Source organism: Prionailurus viverrinus, chromosome C1, assembly GCF_022837055.1.
Source record: "Prionailurus viverrinus isolate Anna chromosome C1, UM_Priviv_1.0, whole genome shotgun sequence".
In the NCBI taxonomy this organism is placed as follows: Eukaryota; Metazoa; Chordata; class Mammalia; order Carnivora; family Felidae; genus Prionailurus; species Prionailurus viverrinus.
The window spans coordinates 29,665,963-29,681,995 of record NC_062568.1 but is presented as its reverse complement, the minus strand read 5'-3'; the positions used below and the strand labels follow the sequence as shown (position 1 = coordinate 29,681,995).

The following is a 16,033-nucleotide window of genomic DNA, read 5'->3' as shown; positions in this document are numbered from 1 at the left end:
AAGAAACAACAGGTGTTGGTGAGGATGCAGAGTAAGGGAACCCTCTTGCACTGTTGGTGGGAATGCAAACTTGCACAGACACTCTGGAGAACAGTATAAGGGTTCCTCAAAAAACTAAAAACAGAACTACCCTGTGATCCAGCAATTGAACTATTAGGTATTTACCCAAACGATACAAAAATGCAGATTCAAAGGGATACATGCACCCTTATGTTTATAGCAACATTACCAACAATAGTCAAACTATGGAGAAAGCCTAAATGTCCACTGACTAATGAATGGCTAAGAAGATGTGGTATACATATATATAATTGAATATTAACTCAGCCATCAAAAAGAGTGGAATTTGCCATTTGCAACCATGTGGATGGAGCTAAGCAAAATAAGTAAATCAGAGAAAGAAAAATACCATATGATTTCACTCCTATACGGAATCTAAGAAACAAAACAGATAAACACATGGGAAGGGGAGGGAGAGAGAGAAGAGAGGAAAACAAACCACAAGAGACTCTTTTTTTTTTTTTTAATATTTATTTATTTTTGAGAGAGACAGAGACAGGATGCAAGTGGGTTAGGGGCAGAGAGAGAGGGAGACACAGAATCTGAAGCAGGCTCCAGGCTCCGAGCTGTCAGCCCAGAACCCAACGTGGGGCTCAAACTCATGAGCTGTGAGATCATGACCTGAGCCGAAGTCGGATGCTCAACCAACTGAGCCACCCAGGCGCCCCCACAAGAGATTCTTGGTGACAGAGAACAAACTGAGGGTTGATGGAGGGAGGTGGGTGGGAGATGGGCTAGATGGGTGATGGGTATTAAAAAGGGAACTTGTGATGAGCAGTGTTATATGTAAGTGATGAATCACTGAATTCTACTCCAGAAATCAATATTGCACTGTATGTTAACTAAAATTAAAAAAAAAAAAAAAAAAGAGTGAAGGGAGATCCCAAGATAATAAATGTATACCAGGCAGAGAGGGCAACACAGCCCAGATTAAAGTAAGTGAAAGGCTCCAGGAACCCCTTTCGTAGGAAAACGAAATTGGGAGAATAATTGATATGAATGAAAATTTAAAAGGAGATTTAGACAACTGATAGAGAATTTATAGGAGCTGAATTATAAAGCAGATAATAAAGAAAAAAAGGACAATTATGAACTCCAAGTAAAACAAAAAGGTCCACAGGAAAGGAAAAGTATTCAATTAATTACAAACCTCAGTCATACAAAGCAAGGAAGCTTAAAATGAACCGTGGTCACTGATAATAATAAATTTGAAAAATGAGTTCCCCACAGTTAAACAGAACTATATCAAGAGGACAGGAGGTAGAGAGAGAAAATGAGCTAAATCTTTATCTTTCATAGAGATAGTTATTTGATAATATCCCAAACTCAAAAATTAAGAAGCAGCAAGTTACTTAAAGAGTAAATATTAAGAAAGTCAGTTAAAAGCAAGATTTCTCAAGCTTTGCACCACTGGCATTTTGGGCTAGATAAGTGTTTGTTGTGGGAGGCTGGCCCAAGCATCACAGGATGGTTGAGCAGCAACATCTACATATCAGATGCCTACAGCAGCCCTCCCTCCTACCTAGCTGTGACAATCAAACAAATATCCAGGTATTACCATATGTTTGCTGGGAGGCAGAAATGCTCTGGTTGAGAACCACTGGTTAAAAGTTGTTATAATACCTCGGAAAGGAGAAGTGGAAGAGGGGGTAGGGAGGAGCTGGAGACTGTAGTTTTTCTTCATAAACTGTATAGAGTGAATGCATGTTTAAATATGAAAAAAATACGTATCTGCATGTGTATATGTGAGTATTCTTGATATAGTAGACTGTACAAAAACTAAATAACAAAAAACTAAAACCTACAGCAAAAAACAAAGAAAACAGTAGCACAAGTGAGATAACAGATTTCATAACCACTTCAATGGCTACACCTCAAGAGATGGATGCTTGCTTGTGGGAATGTAAAATGGTTCACTTACTCTAGAAAACATCATGAGAGTTTCTTAAAAAGTTAAGCATTAAATTATCATATGACCTAACCATCTGCTCTTAGGTATATACCCAAAAGAAATGAAAATGTATGTTCATATAAAAACTTATAAACAAATGTTCATAGCAGTATTATTCAGAAATAGCCCCAAAGTGGAAATAACCCAAATGTCCATCAACTGATGAATGGATAAATAAAATGTATATCAAAATGATGGAAAATTATGCAGTTACACAAAGGAAGGTAGTACTAAATACACAATACCACATAAATGAATCTTAAAAACATGCTACAAAGTCAGACACAAGAGGCCACATATTGCATAATTCCATTTACACTAAATGTCTAGAATAGACAGAAATCTACAGATAGAAAAGTAAGTTTTGTGGTGGCCAGGGACTGGAGGGAAGGAAAGGGGAATTTCTTTTTGGTGTGATAAAAATGTCCTGGAATTATTAATTTATTTCTTTTTAAATATTTTATTATTTATTTTTGAGAGAGAGACAAAGCATGAGCAGGGGAGGGGCAGAGAGAGAGGGAGACAAAGAATCCAAAGCAGGCTCCAGGCTCTGAGGTATCAGCACAGAGCCTGACGTGGGGCTTGAACTCACAAACTGTGAGATAATGACCTAAGCCCAAGTCGGATGCCCAACAGACTGAGCCACCCAGGTGCCCCAAAATGTCCTGGAATTAAACAGTGTTACTAGTTGCACAATCTTGTAAATATACTAAAAATCAATGAATTGTACACTTTAAAGGGGGTGAATTTAATGTATATGAAGTATACCTTAATTAAAAATAATGTAAAAATTAATAATTAACTGAAAATGTGCAAGGTGTAAAACAGTGCAGTTTTCTCAATATTTAAAAAACTCTTTCAAATCACTAGGGGAAAAAATATCCAGTTCAATATGAAAAATGGAGACAGGACATGAATAGGCATTTCATAAGTCAGGAAAAATAATTGATGAATATATTAAAAGTGTTTACGCCCAGTCATAATTAAGGGAATGACAAATAAAACAATGTAACATCAATTTTTAATGATCAATTGGCAAAGATTAAAAATTTTTCAAATACCCACTATTGGGGGTCAGTATGAGGAAATAGGCCTTCTCAAACTACTGGTAGGATATTGCTGGTGTAGTTGTTCAGGGGGAGGGTAATTTGGAAATACCTACTCAAAGTGAAAAAGGAGACAATCTTTAGCTTAGCAATTTCATCACTAGGAATTTATCTTACAGATAACTTTGGTGCTCCTATGCACCAAATATATATATATACAAAAACAAAACAAAACTAGGTTCCCTGCAATATTGTTTACAGTAGCAAAAAAGTAAAACAACCTAAATTTTAGTCAGTGTAAGACTGGCTAAAAAACCGACAGGGTATGTACGTGTGTGTGTGTGTGTGTGTGTGTGTGTGTGTGTGTGTGTATGTGTATATATATATATGTGTGTGTATATATATATATGAATGTATATACATATATATATATAATGAAATACTAAGTAGTCATTAAAAAAGAATATGGAGATCTCTATATGCTGTTATAGAAGTAAGTCTAAGATTTATTTCCCCCTGCCCCCCGCCTTTTTTTTAAAGTAGGCTCCAGGCACAGCACGGAGCCCAATTCAGGGCTTGAACTCACGACCCTGAGATCAAGACCTGAGCTGAGATCAAGAGTTGAACACTTAACCGACTTAGCTACCCAGGCACCCCTAAGATTTATTCTTACGGAAAAAAGTTGCAGAACAATATGTATAATGGAGCCCAGTGTGTATGGGCCTGCATGTGTTTAAAGTTGAATATGTGCTTTTGCATGCATTAAAATATTCTGAAAGGACACACAACAAAATGACTAACATTTTAACTACTGAGGGTAGAAATGGAGGGAAGAGGGAAGAGGACACATACTATTCTCTTTGTATTCCCATTTATTCTCATCTATTTATATTCTCTTCTATTTAAAATTTACCACAAGTATATAATGTTATACTTTCAAAAATTAGAGTTAGAAAACAAAAAAGGAACCAGGTAACCAGATGATTTTTATGCAAATCAATCTGCAGACTACACTATGAACCACTCTTTTAATGTAAATTTAATATTGTGAAATTATTTAAGTAAACCAATAAAACTAGAAAAAAAAAATTAAGCTGTTATTTTAAGTTGGGATAAAGCCTTCCCCAAGTGTTATATAGCACTCTGCTGGCTAATAAAGGATGATCACTAAAGTTCAATTCCAAAACAATGTGTTAGGATGCAAGGAAAGCCAACGCATTTTCTATCATATATGTAATATTGGAAAGACCCAAAGGAAGAACCAGAATTCCAGACTGAAGCACCAATCAGAGGTAAATGACTGTGGAAATTTGTCTAATTTTACATTCCTTCCATAACTCAAATGTTATAACCAACAAGAGTACTGTTTTACTACAAACATAAAATATTATACAACAAATGACAGTATGACTAACATTCACTATGTGCCAGGCACATGTGGTAAGCATGCCAGGCACTATGCCAAGCATCAGCTCACTTATTCCTCACAACAATCATGTATGTTAATATGAGGTTAAGGATGTGGAAAGCAGTGGGTAGGATAATGTTGGTAAGACTACATACTTCTTCAGAACATGGTGGTATAACTATACTTCTTTCTTCCCCACATCACTTCAACTTTTCTTTTTCTACCTAAAGCATTGGTCTAGGAGCAGGGCTGCAAGTGCAGGTGCCAGAAGCAGAGGATTTCTAAGCAAGAAACTATAACTGTATCTTCAAAATTCCCAAGAGCCTGATGGGGTGGGTTGTGCCATCATCTCATCTGGCAAAACTGGGCTGACACTGAGTACAGATGTATCACCTAGTGTCAAGAGCCCACTAGGTCTGTACCTAGGTAAATCTACCTATAGGGATGGGAGTGGACTGAGGGGAGCCACACGCTAGGCTAATATTGCTGCCAGCAATCTGGACCAGCACAGTGGCCAAACTTAACATCCCTTCTAAAGTAGAAAAGTTTGGGTACAAATGGAGACAGGTCAGAGTGTTTAGTTGAGATAAAGGAATTAATAAATGGATTATGCAACGAGAGAAATTCAATATTACACTGCCACCATGAGAGGTTAAAAGCAAGAGACGACACGGTCTCTTGGTACATCAGATTCTTCAAAGGGTGAAACCATATGCTGGTGAGACCACTCCTGATTTTAGAACCTGATAAAGTCAAACAGAAGCCTGCAAATCTAAGTGGCATTGTTCTGGGAGACATCTTGGTAATATATGAGGATGAACTGCAGTAATAGTTAACTAAGACTCTAGTAATATGCCAGTATGTCTGCCTCTTATTTTTCAGGTCACACCTACTGCCATTCTGTGATATGGTGTAACACTGGCATGGTTGGTAAGGTTATAATACAAATATTGATGTATTGGTAAATTGAGTTAAAGCCTCTTTAGGATGAATGTGAGTAAAAAATGACTGGCCTGAGGGAAAAACTGGACTTAGCTAATCATCAACTAATTTCTATGATCAATATTTCTGCTCAAGTTTATCATAAGGTACAAATAGCAGCAGATGGAGTAGAGCAGGATAGAAAATATTCAAACTGGTACAAAAATATGAGTATGTATGTAGTGGCTTTACAGAATAAATCATTTGTTTCTTCAAATCTATCCCTAATTGACACTGGCTCCTCAAATGTTGGGCTTATTCATAATGATCACATTGCTATCTGTGTCTGTCATATAAATGTGTCTGTCATATTTATGCCCAGATAAACATGATTGTTTTTGTTTAAGAGACTTGGCCGATGGCCAAGGCATAGTCTGTATAGTAAAGAATTTGGCCTTGCCCAAAGAAGTCTAGCCTCCCCGCTAGGAAGCAACCTATGTCATACCTGACAGGAGTGTTTTTGTTTAAGGTGGGGACTGGCCACACTAGAAACAACCACCACCATGTGATTTAGGGTGGGGCTTTGGGTCACACAGCCTCAACCAACCTTGAGGCGGAGATCAACCATGTGAGCAAATAAATCTAATGAGTCATATCTACAATAATGGAACCCAGTGAAAAGTCTGGACATTGAACTTGACTCTATTCCTGTCACACACTGATGCTGGGAGAGGAGGAATGCATCCCTTTTTTTTTTTTTTTTTTTTTTTTTTAGGAGGAAGCATCTTGACTCCATGGATGAGGACAATAGAAACTTTGCATTTGGAACCCTCCTGATTCTATTTTATGCATCTTTCCCTTTGGCTGATTTTCATCTGTTTCCTTTTCTTGTAATAAACCTTAACTGTGAATAAAACAGCTTTCATTCAGTGAGCTCTGAGTCCTTCTAGTGAGTTATCAAACCTAAGAGAGGTTATGGGAACCCTCCCAAACTTGCAGTTAGTGTCAGAAGTAAGGGAAGTCTCGGGGACTATGCATTCAGTTTGCCTAACTTCAGGAAGGTAGGTACTCTATTAACCCATTCTGCATTGAAGAAAGCAAGGTATAGAGAATAAATAAACTGCGTGAGAGGGAGACCTTTTAACATATAGTGCTAGAACACAAACCTTGGTTTGGCTGACTTTAAGCCCACACTTTTAGTTTTTATTTTGCTTTACACAAGATGACTACACACAGTACCATGCATTAGATGGATAGGTATTTCACTACTATAATGTATTTCACTAGTATGACATTTTAAACCTTTTGCTTCTTCTCTCACCAAACTTGAACCAAAGTAATTAGAGTTAACTATTAAGCATAAATTAATAATTATTATTATCTACAGTTTTGACCATTACCGGTTTTGTGCAGTGAATGTTTCCCTCTGAGGATGAAGATCACTATAAACAACCCTGATGAGATCATGCTGACACAATGCCCCTTCTGTCAAAGCCATGGATCCAATTGTTGAGGGCTACAAAAATAAGGTAAAGTATGAGACTGTGTCTTTAAAATGAAGTAAAAATCTGTATCATATAAGGACATTTAGCTTTGTTTTAGCAGAAGGCAGTTTAAGACCATTTCTCTTATTTAAAACCTTTTGCATTTTTCAATTACATATATTCTACAGCTCTTTTTGGAAATTATATATAATACATAAAACTAAAAATATACTGCTTTGTTTTTGGAAGATTATGGAATGAATCTATATTTAGAACACAGAATAAGAAAAGTTGCCAGAGGGGTGCCTGGAGCTCAGTCAGTTAATTGTCTGACTCTGCTCATGCTCGCCCCCTCGCTCTCTCTCTCTCTCTCTCTCTCTCAAAAGAAAAAAAAAAGTTGCTGGAAAGACTAAAGGTTATAAAAACATCAACTTTATTTTAAAATAAAAAAAAATTTTTTTCAGATTCATCAATTTTAATTTATTTGTATTCCAGAACACAAAACAGGCTTGAGACTTCACTGTACATTTAAATTCTGCAGTTTGTCTAATTTCAGGTAGGTAGATACTTTCACTAATCCCATTCTACAATGAAGAAAACAAGGTGCATGGGTTAAATAGGTGATGGGGATGAAGGAGTACACTTGTCATGATGAGCACTAGATGAAGTAAGGGAATTGTTGAAATCACTATAGTGTATACCTGAAACTAATAGAACACTGTATGTTAACTGGAATTAAAATAAAAACTTAAAGCAAGGTACAGAGAGTTATAAACAATATTTAAGACTATAATCAAATGTCTCTTTACTAGTGACACAATTGATTAGATGTTCCTAAAGTTAGAAGCATCCATTCATAAATGTTTCACTATCCTCTGTTTTATTTCATAACATGATACACAGAACTTAATTAAAATCTAATTAACATTATATTCTCAGAAATATTTTATGCTAAAACAAGTCTTGGCTAAATAGGAGGCATTCTATTTCCAATACACAATGAAGTCCCACGGGAATTAATTAAAAAAATAAACAGCAGCATGGAGTTGTGAAGCAAAAGGATACTGTTTACTGATAAGAAAATGGAATATAATTTTTGGACTACTGGTAAAGTTTCTTTAAGTGCTTTCCTTATAACTTTATACACCAAAGGCCACTATAGACCTGAAGCTTGATTCATAGAATATATCCTTAAATAAAGCAGGCAGAAGGATTTCAGCTTAACAGCAGCCTTCTACCTATTATGATTATCAGGGTTCTCACATTGTTCAAATAAATATAAGCAAAACTCAAAAGTGTGCTGTTAGTGAATAGACACAGTGCATCAGTTATAGACTCCTTTAAATGGAAATAATTGGTATTAACATCTTTTTAAGTAGACAGTTTCCTAAAAAATAATAAAAAAATCAATCTAACACAGATTTCTAATGAATATGGAAGACTTCAAAAAATTAAAGAATATATATATATTTTTTAAATATATTTTTTTAACATTTTATTTATTTTTGGGACAGAGAGAGACAGAGCATGAACGGGGGAGGGGCAGAGAGAGAGGGAGACACAGAATCGGAAGCAGGCTCCAGGCTCTGAGCCATCAGCCCAGAGCCCGACGCGGGGCTCGAACTCATGGACCGCGAGATCGTGACCTGAGCTGAAGTCGGATGCTTAACCGACTGAGCCACCCAGGCGCCCCAAAGAATATTTTTAAAAATTCATAAAAGACTAATAAAAAAGTGAAAATGATAGTGGTATAAGAATGAAAAAGAAATAAATAAGAACTAGAGGAAATTTTCCATTAATTACTTTCTGCCTCTCTTGATAACAGCATAGCTTTACATCACTAACAGGCACCTACTGTTAAGAAGTAAATCAATAAAGATGTGTTAGTGTTTATCTCTGGTGAAAAATTGACTTTGATCTCTTATTCAATATAATTTTTTATAAAAATTTTTTTCATGTTTATTTTGAGAGGAAGAGAAAGAGAAAGTGTGAGCGGGAGAGGGGCAGAGAGGAGAGAGAATCCCCAGCAGGCTCTGTGCAGTGCAGAGCCTGACGAGGGGCTCTATCTCACAGACCATGAGATCATGATCTGAGCGAAAATCAAGAGTTGGACACTTAACTGACTGAGCCATCCAGGCACCCCATCTTACTCAGAGTAATTTTAAATAATTCTACCTTTCCAATCTTACTTACCTCATGGTATATTGAAGGCTTGGATAAGGAAGGGATAGTAAAAGACAGAACTTTATTGTTTCCATCTTTATCAGCAATTTCCTATAGTTAAAAAATACATACAAAGATAAATAATCACAGGGCTATAAGAAAAAAATTCTTAATTTACCAATATATCATTGACAACTGAGGAAGAGTTTTAGAAATAGCAATATACAAAAAATATTACTATCCTAGTGTATCTTTTCTAACCTATTAGCAAATTACACAGTTCAGTAGTTGAGTTACCCTCTGAGAGATATGCAGCACAATACTATAACTAAATCAAATGCAATGTGACATCAAAGACATAAAGCAGGCACACAAGTCATCTTTCATGTTAAGTTTACAGATAGGACAGGGAGATTATAAGCAATTAGATCTGAGTCAAACAGATTATATGTTTTAGCCAAGAAATACACTTATTAAATAAGAAAAAACACATTATTTTAACAGAATGAATCCTGACTAAAAAAAACTGTTACAATTATTCAGCAAAAGACTAATGACCCAATTTAAGCTACATATTAACATAATGAATATTAGTCCAAGTGATTAAAAATAGATTCATATTTAGGTAATTTTTACTGAATTGCAAGAAAATTGTTTTCTTTTAAAAGCACTTTATCTTTCAATGAAAAGGACAATGGTGTCCTTCATTTCTAGTCTCTGGTACCTCTGGTGGTCTACAGGTATCAATAAAAATCTGCCTATAGACACTAGCATATAGAGGGGTGAAATGCTCCTCCATTATCACTCCTTTCCTCTACTGCCTCATTTGGTCTATGTTTCTTTTACATATCAATTAATTTTAATTAATTTATTTTACATATTAATCCACATTAATATATTCATAATTAGCACAAAATACAGAGAGAGAAGGCTGCCCCCTTAGTAGACCTAGAAGAAAGGTCAGAGACAGACTGAGAGTTACACAGCACAAATGGAAGATACAACAACAATAACTATTATCAACAAAACAAAAACCCAAAAGAACTTCTCTGTAGGGCTCATTTCTGTTTAATATGTCACAGGAGAGTACCAATTATATGTGAACATTGGCCTTACCTCTAATTTTGGCAGGAAAATGGGTTTAAAAATTCCTTGGAGAGATCATTTAACTATTTTGTAGTCAAACTAGTTATTACTACATTCAGGCCAGTATGCCTCAGAGAAAGTCTACGGTAAGACGGATGGACCTAATTTAAGTTAGGCAATATGACTTTAATTTTTATTCCTAAATTTCAAATTAACCCAAATAACTTTTATTTATATTTGTGTGTTCTTGAAGAAGGATGTTCTACAGTTTGTTTAAGCTGAGGGCAATATAAAACTCCCCCTGAGGCTATGTGAAACAAGAGAGAAGTTCTCGAGAGGGAAAGTGAAAAAAAGAAAATAAATATATAAAAGAAACCCTAGGTGGTAAGAAAAATTGAGAGCCACAGAGAAGAAAGAACACAGACAGTAAATGAATTAGAAGACAGAAGCCTGGGTTACATTCTGATATATAACTGACCATTTACTTTGTAAGTACACTATTTTTAAGATGCTAAAAGATAATTAAACCATAGCACCAATAAGCACTGTTAAGAACTTGTCAGCATCCTGCTTAAAAATACTTTGCTTCATTTGTCCCACTACTGGATTTTATTACATTAAAAAAATGAGTAAAAAGATAGCTTAATTTTCAACATAATTGAAAACGCCAAATTCAATTATTAAATCAACATACATCTACTAAGTGCCTGTGCTAAGTACTAGAGGAGAGAGTAATATATGAAACAAATTTCCTGCTTTAAAAGAAAAAACAATCAGGCAAATTGGCAAATTAGAGAATTTTATACCTAGACCAGCTTTTCATGTAAAAAAACCTCTCCCTTAATACTACTTGATACTGCTACTACTATTAATGACATTTACTAAACACCTCAGGTAGTATGTGGATTCTCCTAATTGTTTTTTTGTTTTTAAGATTTTATTTTTAAGCAATCTCTAAACCCAATGTGGGGCTCAAACTCACAACCCCAAGATCAAGAGTTGTATGCTGTACCAACTGAAACAGCCAGGCACGCCTCTCCTAATTGTTTTTAATCCTGTTAACAATGTTTTATTTCTGTTTTACAGATGAAGCAACTGAAGTCAAGATATTAAGTAACCTGACCAAATTTAAAACAGCAAACAAATGGCAGGGCCTAGTTTTAAATAAAATACAAATGATTTCAAAGGCCATACTCCTTTCTTCAGATATACATTCCAGGGATAGAAATGTTTTCTAATGATCTTTTAAGGGATAATACTTTGAGGGTTGAACACTGGTATAGAAAATATTTATTTACAGTGAAACTCAATGTTTTGTGAGGTACTTTACCTTTGTTGGGATGACCACTGGGTGTTATATGTAAGTGATGAATCACTAAAGTCTACTCCTGATATCATTATTACACTATATATTAACTAACTTGGATTTAAATTTGAAAAATATGGAAAAAAAATTTTATTATGTGGAGTGCTTGTTTACAATGAATACTAAATACAAAGGATATCTTCAAAGAGCAAGAATTTCAATACCAAAGTCCTAACTGGACACTGTGGGAAAAAAAAAACCCAGAATAATGTTTAAGATACTTAAGAATTTCTTAGAAGAATTTCAAACAATACAGTGTCAAGTATATAATATTTTATCAAATGATTATTCAAAATAAATTTCAAAAATTTTAAATGGAGCACATTCATAAACATTGGTCAAATAAAGTAATTTAAAGATAAGTCACAAAATATTAACAATGCTATCAATTATAATATTTTCACCTATTTTATAAAATGCATTATTGGCAATTATTTATTAAGCCTCTCATAAATTCAAATAAATTACTCAGTAGACCTTTCAATTTATTTTTTTAATAAATATTCTTTAAGTATTACTCCAGAAGATTTTTACAAAATACTTAAAGTTTCCCAAACTATCTTTTTCAACTTACCAAATTGTAAATTCCTAACAGAAGTGCTTCAATGCAGCCATTACTCTGTCTGTCTCGGCTAACTGTAAGCCGTAAATAAACCCACATCAATTCCGGCAAGAACTGCAGTGTGAACCTCTTAAGTCGAACTTCAGAGCTACGATAGAGCTCAAACAGCTGGTGGCAGACAGGCTCCAGAAGCTAAAAGGAAAATAAAGTACATTAGCTATTTCTATTCATTTGCTGTAAGTGTGTTTTTTTTAAAGCACATATACTTGTGTAATATTTAAAAAATAAATTTTCAGTATTTATTTTTGCATATTTTGAATCAATGTGTCCTAAACCTTAATCTCTACTTATGCACAGAGACTATATATTAAACTGACCAATTTACTAACTTGAAGTATTTTGTGCCCATATAATATCAACTTATTTTTCAATACACTAATCCGTTAACTTTGTTAATTATTTAACCAATGTACTACATTTATATTAAGTTTCCTTTTCTATTATTATCAGCCCTTACTATCCTCCACTTTAAAAAGTTTCTATTGAAAGAAAAAACTTCAAATGCTCTTGTTGGAAATAAACTTTAAATCTCAACTTAGATTATGATTTAAATAAAATTATATACTACTCAGTAGACAAAGGGATTTTGCAATATATAATAATTGGATATCCAAAATGTTAGCTAATATTTTACATACATACAAGTAAAACAAATGAATTACTTTTATGTTTTAAGACTGACTTAAATTCTACTAATTATATTTAAGATTTTGAAAATATAGGAATAGCTTTTTTAGTGTTAAATTTTTCATACGATATCACACAATAGGACTTATGAAGATCTTTATCACCTTGAAAACTAAAGAAAATGAGCAGGTTAAATAAACCTCTCCCTTTTTCCTAATCACGTACTGCCAATCTAAGTTGGCAAACGGTTTTGTTCTTAAAACGGTTTTGTTCAAATAACTATAGACCACACAAAACTGGGTATGATTTTAAAATGCAAATAACACATTGACAAGAAACTATAAAAAATGTCTAAATTAAAATTTAATACTAGCTTTAAAATGAGTCATTCAGTATGTATATGCTACCTTCTTTTCTGAATGATTAAATAATGCATATACATTTGGAAATCTGTTTGAATGAAGTTATATAGGTCTGTAATAACCTAACCGTCTAGAATAAGTCACTACTTTCAGGATTGCAAATCAAAAATCAACAAACCCAATGTTAACTGTACAGTTAATATATTTAGATGAGCTAAGCTTAGCTCTTAGGGAATGACTTTAAAGCTAAAAAAGTTCACACACATGTACACCCTCGTGTCTAGTAACTACTAGGCCCATTATGTGAAATCACTGTCATAATATTTACAATCTTCAAAAAATTTCAATTCTCCCCTTAAACAGAAGTCTAGACTAGTCAGACAATTTGCTCAAAGTCACAGAAGTTAGTGGTGGAGGAAGACACTTAAAATTCAGGTCTTCGAACACCAAGTTGATGCTTCCACTATCCCACATTTCTTATACTAGAATGAAGGTTGAGAGTAGGAGGTGAGGATTATTTAACTACAAATAGTATATTCCGTGTAGTGTCAATAATGAAGTAATAAATTTCTGAAAATAGTCAACTGCTGGTATCTTTTTAAAGTACTGACAAAAAAGCTCTTTTGGGGAATTAAAGATTGCTGCTCTCATAAGTGTATTTATTAAAAATATATATCTATGTTTTAAATCTGTTTTCCTCTTTAGTCAAAGACTCCAGAATTGCTGTCTCTCAATTTTATTTGCCATGGCACAATTATGATTCGTTTCTGTTATAAAGACCTTAACTTCCCTTCCTCACTAGCAAGAACCACAATGGCATGTAAGAGACTACATTTTAACTAAGCATAGCAAAGAAATACAGAGTTGTCAAAATTTTTACTCTGCTTTTTTTAAAAATGGGGAGGAGGAGGAGTTTGGTCAGAAATCAATGATGAGGGAATGAGGAGGGATAACTGCAGGAGGAATCTTTGAGGTGGCCAGAGAATGTGATCCAGGCCTAAGTACAAGAGACACTTTGATACCACCTGAGACACTTCATCCACTGAACAGCAGAAAAGGCGAAAGAATGTAGGTGGAAAAGCTGGTAGAGTGGTAGATAGGAAGGGGAAAATATGAGAGTTCCCAATTATCTTCTTCTTTTTTAAGGACACAGAAAGCAAGCTGGAGATGAGGAAAAGGAGGGTAAGAGTATGAGGAAAGAGAAGGTGTAAAATGCAGTGGGACAGTGTACCAAGAAAGTAAAGCAAGAATGCAAGGCAGTATTATGTGACCTTGAGCCTTTTAGTCCTACATTTAAAGTGGAGAAAGTCAACAAAACTGTGTTCTGCAAGTATGTTCTGCTGCTCAGGTACAGGCCTGAAGAAGATGGATGGCTGGATTTTTTCCAGTGTTGAGATTTTCCCCCAAAGAAAAAGAACTAATGAATGGAATGAGAAGCAAAGGAGCTAAGAATGTTTACAAGGAAATGACCTATGAAAATTTAGCTGGGTAAAGAGAGAAGTGAGCCATGTGAAGGAAGAAGGAAAGGGAATCAAATCATGAAAAAGTGATAGGGTAAACGTAACGATTAGATGGAGGTCTTCCTGAAGGGGAAGAACTGCAAGAGTGACTACAGGATCAGGAACAAAGGAAATGAGGAAAATTAAGCAATATGTTTGGTGTAGAAACCTCTAGAACAAAGGAAATGAGAAATAAAGCAATATGTTTGGTGTGGAGATTAAAATTTCAGCTGCAGTACAGGTTGGCCATGATATGTAATACTAAACTAGGAAATACACTTTCTTAAGAGCTTTTAAGGTCTTTAAAGCAAAACTGTAAGATCACCATAAGCTTCAAGTAATATTATATGTGGCATGTGACGATTTTCTGAAATAATTTCCTGTTAACTAAGTAAAACAGTTATGTTTCAGAATACAATAAAATCAGGACTAAAAGGGGCCTCCTTCTATAACTGAAATCCAGAATTAGTTTGAGATTCTATAGAGCTCTACATTCTGCTTTTCTGAAATATGACCACATGGTTAGAACCTTATAACCTGACAGGAGAAAAGGTGGAAAGACAGCTCTGCTCTGGCAACTGGCTGATTATAATGACTAGTGTTGAGCTTTTATCTCTCAAGCTGTAATTTTCCAATTCTACCTATGATAAGGTCTCATACATTATTATGAAGTATTACAATATAAAGTAATGTGAATAGCTTTTTTTAATGTCAGAGCTTCTAAAGTATAAAAAAGGAAACCAATCCTTTTTATATACTTGTGAGTGTTAATGAAAATGATAGCATTTTAGAATCTCATTTTGTGTTTCACTATTCTTCTAATCAATATTTACTAAGTGTTCATTATCTACATGATAATATACTAGATTCTAGGGAAGTAACAAATACAGACTATATGACCACTGCTCATGAAGAGCTTACAATGTAAAGAGAAAGCATAAAACAAATTTTAATAAGCAAAGCTTAAATGTTAAGACAGTGCAAAACAAGGAGTAGGAAATAACACACATTCATTATTCAAACAGAATTTTGAAAACTCCTAACCAAAAAGGATATGAATATATATACATTACTACACCTAAAGTTATAAAACATAAATACACAGCAAGAGAAAAAGAAGCAAATGAATCCTGCAATTGCTGCTATAAACAGCAACAGATGCAAGCCTAACTGAGAGCCAATCCAAGTTTAGGAGATAGTAAAGAAAGAGGTCAATAAAGCAAGCTTTTAGTGGTAGGACAAAAATTAAGATGCACTTTAAATTAAGCTGCTGGTTAGGAGATGATTACCTGAACTTCTTCAAACTCACTCCAGTACACAGCAGAGGCACTCTTGGAGGCTGTATCTGGGAAGATAAGAAGCTACTTTCCTGTGTGTTCCTTTCATTTTCATTTTAAAGCATACATGAATCCAGTGGTGATAAAACTATATGTCATAC

At 34.5% G+C, this 16,033-nt stretch overlaps 1 protein-coding gene across 9 annotated transcripts in view; it reads right to left on the bottom strand.

The window, feature by feature from the left end:
• Nucleotides 1-16,033, bottom strand: part of HYCC2 (hyccin PI4KA lipid kinase complex subunit 2) — a 91,445-nt gene that overhangs the window by 28,174 nt on the left and 47,238 nt on the right. For 8 of the 9 annotated variants that reach the window (XM_047870075.1, XM_047870071.1, XM_047870069.1 and 5 more), the window contains 3 exons: nt 12,060-12,239; nt 9,064-9,144; nt 6,787-6,902 (listed from right to left, as the gene is read on the bottom strand). In XM_047870075.1, coding sequence (XP_047726031.1) covers nt 6,787-6,902; nt 9,064-9,144; nt 12,060-12,239 — 377 coding nt within the window. Of the gene's footprint in view, nt 1-6,786; nt 6,903-9,063; nt 9,145-12,059; nt 12,240-15,884; nt 15,941-16,033 lie in introns of all 9 variants that reach the window. The other variant, XM_047870077.1, reaches the window with a different exon arrangement.